The sequence below is a fragment of the Callithrix jacchus genome, chromosome 6 (assembly GCF_049354715.1).
Source record: "Callithrix jacchus isolate 240 chromosome 6, calJac240_pri, whole genome shotgun sequence".
Lineage (NCBI taxonomy): Eukaryota > Metazoa > Chordata > Mammalia > Primates > Cebidae > Callithrix > Callithrix jacchus.
This window is the reverse complement of record NC_133507.1, coordinates 81,736,739-81,747,786: the sequence shown is the minus strand read 5'-3', so window position 1 is coordinate 81,747,786 and position 11,048 is coordinate 81,736,739. Positions and strand designations below refer to the sequence as shown.

General features: G+C 41.6%; 1 protein-coding gene across 4 annotated transcripts in view; it reads left to right on the top strand.

The window, feature by feature from the left end:
- Positions 1 to 948: 948 nt before the first annotated feature.
- The window catches only part of EPC2 (enhancer of polycomb 2), a 130,095-nt gene continuing 119,995 nt past the window's right edge, over positions 949 to 11,048 (top strand). For all 4 annotated transcript variants that reach the window (XM_078327819.1, XM_008998920.5, XM_008998919.5 and 1 more), the window contains exon 1: positions 949 to 1,369. In XM_078327819.1, the coding sequence (XP_078183945.1) occupies positions 1,217 to 1,369 (153 nt within the window). In that variant the 5' untranslated portion in view covers positions 949 to 1,216. The remainder of the gene's footprint in view (positions 1,370 to 11,048) is intronic.

Below are 11,048 nucleotides of genomic sequence, written 5' to 3'. Positions count from 1 at the left end.
CTTTCCAACCATCCTGGCATCCCATTAATGTGAAATCTCTCTGAGACAGGAACCTTTTTTCAGACTTCTACAGCACCCCACATTTGACACACATCTGCTACTTTGCAAATGTGTGCTGCCTTTGGTTAAATTTTTAGCTGAACTTTTAGGAACGCTACTATTTTTGAACTCAGAGAAATACCTACCATCCACTAAACAGCTGTACTGAAGTTTGGGTGACAGGTTCAAGTTCACTTGTTGCATCTGGCAGCCTCAAACCATGAACCCTCACTGCTGGCCTGAGCATCCACCCCGCGAAGGCGAGGACTAGCGCGCTGCCGCACCTTGGAGAGCTCTTTCGGACAGGTACTGAGGGGAGGGCGGAGGAGACTGCTGACATCAGCCGCGAGGCGCCCCTCCGAGCGGACTGACGGGACGGACCGCTTTCACCTCTTGGGGATGTGCGCCTCGGAGGATGCGAATAATTAGCCTGCGCTCGGGGCGCCTTGGGGATAAGCGCTGTCCGAGTACAGGCTTGGGTGGTGGCTGGTGGGGCCCGGGTCGACACCTTCCCTTCCCGCTCCCGGACTTAAGCACACACGCGCTGCTCGACGCAGTTGTCTTCGCCCGGCGCCTTCCGCGGGACACCCAGCGAGAGTGGTGACCGGGCGGCGCGGCACAGGCGCACGCTCCAGAGCGCGGGCGAACTTGCGCACCTGGCACCTGCCACACCGAGAGCACCGGCCGGCGAGCGGAGGGGCGCCGCCGCCGCCGCCCCCTCTCTGCGGAGCAGACCGAGACCGAGCACGCTCCCGCGGGCCGGCAGCGCCGCGGAGAGAGTGGGTGGGCAGGCGAGGGAGGGGAAGGGAGAGGAAGGAGGGAGGGAGGGAGGGAAGGAGAGGGCGAAGCGCGTTCCCGCGGCGGGGGCGCGCTCTCGCGCGGGCTGCCGGGATCGCTCGCCGCCGCTGTGGTAATGTCCGCCATGTTGGCCATGGCGCAGGGAGCGGATCGGGCGGGCGAGCGGCGGATCTAGTGTGTGGAAGCGGCCGCGGGCGGCGGGGGGCTGTTTTCGGGCGGGGTGGGCGCCCATGCTGTGGCCGGGGGCAGTGAGGAGGAGGAGGAGCGGGCCGGCCGCGCTGCACTGAGGAAGGAGGTGGAGGAGGCGGCGGGAGTCCTCCCCCCCTCCCCGCCCGCCCCGCCGCCGCCGCCCGGGCTGTTCCTGTAAGGCGGGGAGACAATGAGTAAACTCTCCTTCCGAGCGCGGGCGCTGGACGCCGCCAAACCGCTGCCTATCTACCGCGGCAAGGACATGCCTGATCTCAACGACTGCGTCTCCATCAACCGGGCCGTGCCCCAGATGCCCACCGGGATGGAGAAGGAGGAGGAATCGGTAGGGACTCGAGTGTTTATTACCCCCCCTTCCCTCCTCCCCCCTCCCCTTTGTCAGTCGGGCCTCGCCATTCACAGAGCGCTTTACGCTCGCTGGAGGGCGCCGCTGCCGCTCCAACGCATGGGACTCTACGCCGGCGGAGTAGCGTAAACCCTCTCGGCCAGCGTAGTGCCCGCCCGCGGCCGCCATGTTGTTGCGTCCCAGTGTTGTGATTAGCTCGCAGCGCTGCTTACGCTGCCGTAAGGGGGCCTTGCCGTAAGCGGCGGCCGGGAATGGCGCAGGGGGATGCGCTGGCCGCACTTGGCGTACGGTCTCTGTTTACCTTCCCACCTTCCTCCCCCAGGCACGGGGTTCATTAATGGCGGGTTATTATTTGGCTGGGCAAGATTATTATTTTTTCCACTTTTAAATTTGGTTTTGTATTGGGTTCTCTTTGAAATGACTGTGGAAAGTAAGACGCTTTCAAAACAAACATCTTCCTCCCAGCAATGTAATCGTCCTGGCTCCCCCGCCCGCGACGGTGCAGCGTGATGAGCCGGTGTAGCACTGCGGCGGGGGAGGGCGGGGGCCACGACTACCTAGCGGGGCGTAGTGTCCGAGAGCCGCCCGCCGGCCCGTTCAGCCGAGCCGGGCGCGGGGCGAACGGGCTCTGCCTGCTCCGCCGGGACCGCCGCGCTCGGTGCGCAGCGTTAGAGAGGAGCGGAGGATGCTCCGGAGCTGGCCGCCGGCGCAACGTTATCCTCGAAAATTGTCATTACGTGGTGGTCCTTAGAAGTTGAGGACCTAGTGCGTCTAAATTGGCGGTTGTAATTTTGATAATACGGCACCTTTTGACAAAACTGCTGCTTTTCCTCCGACGGGTTAGATTTTACATACGGTTGAATTTCGTCTGTATTGACAAGAGTGTTTATGACTCGAGTGGTGTTACTTGTGTGCGAAGTTCATAGTAACTGCATCCTCAAGAATTTCTTCAATGAACCTACAGTCCCGCCTTATTGTCAACCTCGAGTGTGTGTGGATTGGTTCTCTTGCCTCTGTGACTGTCAAAAGGAAGCTTTAGGTTTCCGTGATTGGTTTTCTCTTTTGACTATTAATATTGCAGGAAATGCTTTTATGCCTTTGATTGGCTGGTAGTGTTCTGAACTCATTATGTTACCCTGTTATTACTACTTTCTGCTTTTATTTAACACATTTCTCTTTGGTGTGTGATTTCTTGAAAGTCTTACATTTTTCTGTAGCAAATGAATATGGCCGTAGCATCAGGATGACCTTAACTGTGTGTATACACATACATATATAACATATATATGCTCATACATACATATGTGTGTGTGTGTGTATTATATATATAATATATAATCAAAACCCAGCATTTATCCCTAAGGTTTGGAGCTGTGAGAACTTTTTTGTATGTGAGAACTCCTTTTTTAAATAAAATGGTTTGTAATGTGACTCAGTTTTCCATGGAAAGGAAAATTAAGGTAAAATTATATTATGTACAAGAATTACTTCATCGAACTCTTAATAAGCACAACGTTGGAAAATTTTGCTATTCTGTGGGTCTTGACCCAAAAGAAAGATGGCCTTAAAAGTACCAGTATTGTGTGTAATTACTTGGATCCTATTATTTTAGAACTTGAGTCAAGAAATCTTCCAGAATGAACAGTTAACTCCTGGAAGATATATTACTTTTTGCCATCAGCAACATCCATGGTTCTTAGTATTTTATCTTAATTTAGTAAGATAACGTATAGAGTAATTTTTTCATGCTTTATTAAAAATAGAAGTGCTTGTGTTGCAATTTTTTGTTTTTTTAGATACGTGGTCCTTAGTATTTTAATTTAAATTAGTAAGATAACTTACAGAGTAATGTTTTCATGCTTTATTAAATTTAAAATGCTTAACTCGCGTTGCAATTTTGTTAGTTTTTTTGAGATGGAGTTTCGCTCTTGTCGTCCAGGCTGGACTGTAATGGCGTGATACCGGCTTACTGCAACCTCCGCCTCTGGATTCTAGCAATTCTCCTGTCCTGCCTCAGCCTCCCAAGTAGCTGGGATTGCAGGCTCCCGCCACCTCGTTAATCTGATTTTTTGCATTTTTAGTAGAGTCAGGGTTTCACCATATTGGCCAGGCTGGTCTAAACTCCTGACTTCAGGTGATCCACCTGCCTCGACCTCCTAAGTACTGGGATTGCAGGTGTGAGCCACTGCACCTGGCCATGCCTTGCAATTTTATATTGACTCTTTTAGAAAAAAATTATTTTCAAACTAGAGCATGAGTGCTAAACTTGGATACTTTTCAATAGCCTACCTCAGTTGCCAAATTTTATGGAAAAAGAAATCCAAATTCTGCCAGAACTAGAGTTGTAACCCAGAACCTGTGATTCTTTGTCTTGTTCTTTCTGCTTCTTTAATAAATGCTAAAAGTGGAGATTCTTAAAATCAAAACTAAACCTTAACAATTTAGATTTATATTCTGAAGTCTTTTGCTTCCCAGAGTGTCCAATTGGGGTGTTAGTTTTTCTCTCTTTTCTTTTTTTTCATTCTTTCTTTCATATGTATGTCAGAAGACTTGTGCTTTCATGAGTGACAGCAGATTCATTTCTCTGGTCTTATTTACAGGACTTCTGTTATTAAACAGAATTATGTATTTATAAAAATGGTTCTACCTTGATAAATATTTCTAAGCAGTAAAATGTCATACATTTCACAAATACTTTGTGTTTCACTTGAATTGTATTTTAAGTAACTTAAAATATCTAGATGCCCTTAACTCCTTATCTTTGTAAGATTTTTTCTTTTAAGTCAGTAGGCTTGTAACCAACAAACCTTGGCTTTTGGATTCATAATTGTTGCTGGGTGTCTCTGAACTGTGCTGCCCTGCTTGATTGGCTAAATCTTTTGTCTTCATTTTGAAGTCTTCATGGATGGCTTTTTCCCACTTCCCCTCTACTCCCACCCACCCTTAAAATTAAGGCCTATCTCCTCTGTAGCTATTGGACTATCATTAGACTTTGTTTATATAAACAAAGTAATTGACTCAATTTTGAGTTACATTCTGACTGAGTTACATTCTGACAATGCCTGAATGAGTTGATTTAGGTGTTCTTGGGCATTGGTAACATTCTATCATTGATAACCATGTCATACTGTTAGCTTTTTCTTTTCTTTCCGACATGCAAGCATTTTTTACTTCTTTTCTTCCCTATCCTTATTATCATTGTCCTTTGCTAAGAGCTACCAGTTGGGGTCCTCCTTTAACTTTGTCTTTTGGTCTAGGTCGAGTACTGTACGCTTACGTTTATTTAGAATTTAGACCAGAAAAATCAGGCGGTCATCAGTTCTGCCACCTCCCCATGAGTGTTGTATAGTGATAGTTGACGTTTTTACTAATACCTACTATTTGTTGAATACTTCTTATATCCCAGATACTGTGTTAAGGGCTTTACGTATATTATTTCATTTAATCCATTAAAAAAAAAAACCTTTTGAGGTATAATTTACATACAATAAATATACCTACTTACACTGTAGAGTTTGATGGATTTTGACAAATGTTTACATGCATGAAAACAAAGTATAGAACATTTCCAACATTGGAAAAATTCCGTTGTGCTCTTTTGCAACCAATCCCTCTCCACAACTAGTTCCAAGCAACTGTTGATTTGTTTTTTGTTTTTTTACTATAGATTTGTTTGCATTTTCTAGAATTTCATATAAATGGAATTATACGTACTTTTTTGTATCTGGTTTTCTTTGTTCAGCACGATGCATTTAACATTCATCCTTGTATCAGTCTATTCCTTTGTGTTGCTGAGTAGTATTCCAGGGAATTTGATATGCTGTCTTTGTGCATTTCTCTGATTTTTGAGTTGTTTCCAGTTTTTGGTTATCATTTAATTCTGGTAATAGCCCTTTGTGGTATTATCATTTCTGTTTTGTAGAGGAAAAACTTGAAAGGTCTTCGTGCTTTTGCTGGCTGGAATTCAGACCCTTAACATTGGTGTCACAGAAGCATATACTCATAGTAACCCTCCTGCCTCTTCAAGGTTCTTACAGAACCCAGAGTTACCATCTGAACTTTGATTAAGTTCAGTATAGTTTTTGTAAATAATAATGTACTTTTTATAATTTTGGAAAACTTGATGTCAATTTGGTTAAATTGTTATGAATTATTAAGAAGTGTAGTTTTCCATCACTTAATTTGGTCTTACTTTTGCTCTTGGCTTTTCAGATTCTCTTTCTTTCTTCTCAGCAGTTTAACTTTGCTTTCCCCTGTGTGACACCATTACATTTATCCCAGTATTTATGTTATCTTAAGCATATAAGAAATTTGTGGGAAACGGTCCCATTTTATTGCTTAGATTTTTCTTCTGCTACAATGTTATGTCTCTAAGGGCAAAAATCTTAGCTTGTTTTGTTCATTAATGTATTCCAAGTGCCTGGAACTGTGGCTGGCATATAATAATACATGTTTGAAAATGTTTGTTGAGTGTTGAATGGCCTTCTATTTCTTTTTCTATTCCAAAAGCTATGTTTTTGTCTTTTCTACTCCCCCCACCCCCTCCCCCGGGCAATATCTATCTGTATATAAAATTTATTAGCAGAATTTGGTAAATTCTTCCAGGAATTCTTTTTGGTTGCTTACTTTGGTACCATGTATACCTAAATATTATATCCTCTTTCTCTTGAGTCAGAGGCCTCTTTAAATATAGAATCTTTTCACACGTGGATATAGTTGCAATGCAAATCTTTATCTTGTTTTAAGTAACTCTCATAGGCGTATGTAGATTTGTGTGAGATACATTTTCATACCAGAATGTACCAGTCTACATGAATCATGTGATTCACCTTATTTTTAAAGAAGATCATGACTAATTTGAATTGTCATATCTCCTCTCATATGTTGTCTAATTTTTGCCATGATGTTAATATTTTAAGTGATATTTTGAATGATAGGGTGGGAATTTATTCAGTTTTGATATCTTTTTAAAATTACTATTGGCACTAATATATTTCATGTTTTATAAAGGAGCGGGTGTAAAATGCAGTTTTGTAAATTTGTACTGTCAAAAAATGAAGTGTTTCTTCTTTTAACAAAAGCAAAGGACATCCCAGGCATCATCTAAATGCCAGTTGCTATCTAAATAAGATATTGGGAAACTCAAGTGTTTTGTATAGCAAAAGTATGTGTAAGTCTGGGTGCTGAAATGTTGTTAGGAGAAGATGCAGACTTTGATTTCATGGAACCTAAATGAACAATTAAGGCCAAAAATATGTGTCTGGAAAGTTAGCAAAAACTGCAGCATTAAGTCAACCTGACAGACATGAAAGCATTAGAGAAAGTTAAATGTTGGTGTAGTTGAGTGGTGTGAGGAGATTGCCTGCATGCTATATAGAAGTCTTCTTGGAGAGAGATGTAACAATTTGGTCTTTCAGGTTTGGTTGCATGGTGTATGTTGAAGCAAATATTTGAGCATAGGACTATCTAAAGCAAGTTCTAAGCTTGCTGAGTAGACCAAAGGAAGGTTCTTTCATGTTAGATGTTTTCTGTCAATCATTACCTATTCTTCTTCCTGCTAATAGAAACTTCGGGAGGACAGCACTCTGATGTTGCTGACCATATCATTCTCCTGTTTTTGTTCAGACGTGCAGATATCTTTTACTTCCGTCTTTCCCTTCTTTTTATCTGTTATATCTTCAGCATTAGAAACTGTTTAAACATAGAAGCTCTCAGTAAATATTTGGTGAATGAAGTAAAAATAGGGGTGGAGATTAGGTTGGGAACAAGGTAGAATTATACTAAATTATTGATAGTTTTGAATGTTAGGTATAGGAGTTTGTAGGGTGGTATAGAAGAAACACCACTGAGGTTTGATTTTTTGTTTCTAGTTCTGGTTGTTGTGGGTTAACCCGTTTATGCCTAAATGGGTTAAATGGCCATATAATTTGGGAAGTTGCTTAGCTTTTCTGAGCCTCAGGTTGTCATCACTGCCATCACAGGTAACATTTGAGTAGGTGTTGTTGAGTGTGGTGAGCATGTGCCAGGTACTTTGTTAAACTCAGTAGATGGTTTGGAGCTGACTATACCAGTTGGACATATGGGTGTTATTATTACTTCTTTTTCAGAAGAAGAAACTGAAACTTTAGAAATTAAGTAACTCGCCTAAGATCATCCATCTAAAAAAGAATATGCTAGAGCCAGAATTTGAACTCAGGCTGATTGACTCGGGATCTTGGCTTCACTGTTAATACTGCTTCATCTGTAAAATGAATGGTTTGAGACCTAGATGATATCTAAGGTCCTTTATAGCTTTACTGTCCTATAATTTATTATCCTGATAAAAGTTCAAAATTCTAGATTCTTGAGATAGAGAGCATTGTTGGTCTGGCTTGCATTAATCAAACCATTCAAAGAGCAGGGGAAGTTAGTGTACCTGTGTTGGTAAGTGTTACCCTCCCAGCCAGGGAACTTCACTGGGAGGCGGTCTACTGATGGGAATATAGCATGATCAAAAGTTAGGAAGTTAAATCCATGGTTTGTCCCAAGGTGAATTTGTATACTTAGTATGTTTTTACAATCCATAAATTTGTAACATGTTTTAATGAGCTTAGAATATTTTGTATGTATTATGTTTTAAATGAAATTTGAATTAAAGACTGTAAAAGAAGTCTCCAGTGTCCTTTTAAGGAAAGCAAACTCTTCACACTTATTAATTTTCAAAGTTGTAAGGGATGAATTTTATGTGACCTCGTAGAAATTATTTAACCTTCCTGGTCCTTAGTTTTCTCATTTGTGAAACAGAATTGGAGTGAGTGACCTTTAAGTTACCTTTGGCTCCAAAAATTACTTGCATCTTTGTATCCACATGTCTGTCTATTGACATATTGTCCAGAATTATAATTAGATGAACTAACAAATGTGACATTAAATACTAGGAAAATAATAATGCGTAAGGTTTAACTTTTTAACACTACTGAGATGCTGTCAGTTTAGCTTGTAGTTCTTTCTTTTATGAAGATCAATTATATTCACCCACTATCTACTGTTAATTTTTCCTAGAGCTCAGAAGAGCAATCCATTCTGTGTATGTTTTAGTTATGATAATTTCCTTGCTTTCATGAAATTTTCTTCACTATCTTTACTAGTCTTACTCATTGCTGTAAGTATTCTGAAGTTCAGTAGTACCTTTAGTCCTTACCACTAGAGTTTAATTTTCTAGTATCATTTTTCTCACTTGAGTGTGTGTGTGTGAATTTTATATATGTATGAGGAAGTGAGAGCGCGTACATGAGAGAGAGTAGACACTTATTTCCTCAACTAGACTAAACGTCTTAAGGAAGGTATCCTGTGTTTTATTCAGTACCTAAGACAGGCAGGATAGCAATCTAGGCACTTCTGTCACTTTCTATCTTAAGTGATAAAACGTTTGTAATACAGGCACTTAGCATGATGCAGGTCACTTGGATTGAGTTTGTATCGGTAAACAATACAGCTCTGCATCTTCATTTGGTTTTAAGTAGAGTTGAAGTAGAAAACAGTAATGGAGGCATAGGGACAGCATGAGGAGGAAAGGCTGATAGGAATAAGCCATGAAGGAGAACAACGTAGATGGCATTGGTCTATCATGATTATTTGATTTTAACTTAAAGTTGATCTTAGATTATTTGCCTTGTCTATACTATTTTAATGGGACAGAACTTCAAATGTACATATTTTATCACTCAGGACTGCTTCTTACAGGATTAACACTGGAGGAAGATACCAGTCCCTTCCAGTTTCTCCTCAGGATGGTTTTATTGTATCTGTCTGATTTTAGGTTTTTTGTTTAACTGTCAGCTGCTGTTGCTGTAAAGTCAGTAGAATGCAGAGTGGAGAGTTGGCCTGTCTGCTACCTCTCTAACTCATCTTTGCTTCCCAGCTTTTTTTTTTTTTTTTTTTTTAATATAATGGGCCAAGGTCATGAGACTGTTGGTTGGGGAGTCAACAAGCAGCACTCAGTTTTGCTGCTAATTCATTGAAGTTGTTGGAACTTTGAAATTGCGAGTTAGGTTCCAATCCTGGCTTCTACCACTTTCCTTATGGACAAGGTAAATTACTTAACCTCATTGAGTTCCATTTCCTTATCTGTTTAATAAAGTATCTGAAAAGTTAGTTTTAAAAGATTACATTTTTTTTTTTTTTTGAGACAAAGTCTTGCTCTGTCGCCCAGGCTGGAGTACAATGGCGTGATCTTGGCTCACTGCAATCTTTGCCTCCCAGGTTCAAGTGATTTTCCTGCCTCAGCCTCCTGAGTATCTGGGACTAACGGCATGTGCCACCACGCTCAGCTAATTTTTCTATTTTTAGTAGAGATGGAGTTTCACCATGTTGGCCAGACAGATCCTGAACTCCTGACCTCATAATCCACCCACCTCGGCCTCTCAGGGTGCTGTGATTACAGGCATGAGCCACCACTCCTGGCCAAGATTACATTTTTTGTCAAAACTTGTCTGTTTCTCATAGGCAACATCCATTTTTTGGAAACAGTTTTTACTTATACAGGATAACAAATGTGAAGGTTGATGGAAGAGTAAAATTTAGAGTATTCCCATACATTGTTCTGTGATAGCGTTTCACATTTTTTCTCATGCCAGTTAAACATTTTTACAGCTTTAGGCTAGGTGTTTAAGGTCAGCCTGGGCAACATAGGAAGACTTCATGTCTACAAAAATTTAAAAAAATTAGCTGGGTGGAGTGGCTTGTACCTGTAGTCTCAGCTACTTAGGAGGCTGAAACTGGAGGATTGCTTGATCCCAGGAATTCGAGACTGCAGTGCACTGTGATAGTGCCACTGCACTCCAGCCTGGGTGACAGACTGAGACTGAGACTCTGTCTCTTAAAAAAAAAAAAAGGTCTGGGCGCGGTGGCTCACAACTGTAATCCCAGCACTTTGGGAGGCCGGGGTGAGCGGATCACAAGGTCAAGAGATCAAGACCATCCTGGCCAACATGGTGAAACCCCATCTCTACTAAAAATACAAAAATTAGCCAGGCATGGTGGCATGCCCCTATGGTCCCAGCTACTTGGGAGGCTGAGGCGGAAGAATCGCTTGAACTCAGAAGGCGGAGGGTGCTGTGAGCCTGGATTGTGCTACTGCACTCCAGCCTGGTGACAGAGCAAGACCGCGTCTCAAAAAAAAAAAAGAGAGAGAGAGCTTTCAAACATTAGCAAGTTAATATATCTATTTTTCTCCTTACTTCTCTGTTTGATGGCACAGCAGTTAACAATCAAATTCATTCTAAAAACTAAAGACCTAGAAAATATGTTGCTAAGAGAACTAAATCTTCACTTAATCCTTAGAGTAATAATTGGACCCTGAATAATTAATAGTTAAATATTGTTTTTGTTTTTCAGAATGCTTTTTTTTTTTTAGGTTAGATGATTAGTTATGGGGAAGATAAGTTTTATTGATGAAAATCTTTTCAGTGGGTGTTGTACACTAGAGAATTGAAGAGAGTCATTCCACTATACCATTGAATTCTTGGATGAACACTTTTGTTTGGAAACACTCAAAAGTATGGTATTGATGAAGGTAGTCATGCCGTTTGATTCTTGAGATGCTTCTCAACTGGAGCACTATTAGCATTCGATTTATAGTTGGTTATATGGGATAGTCACAGGCAAAACAAGTTTATTA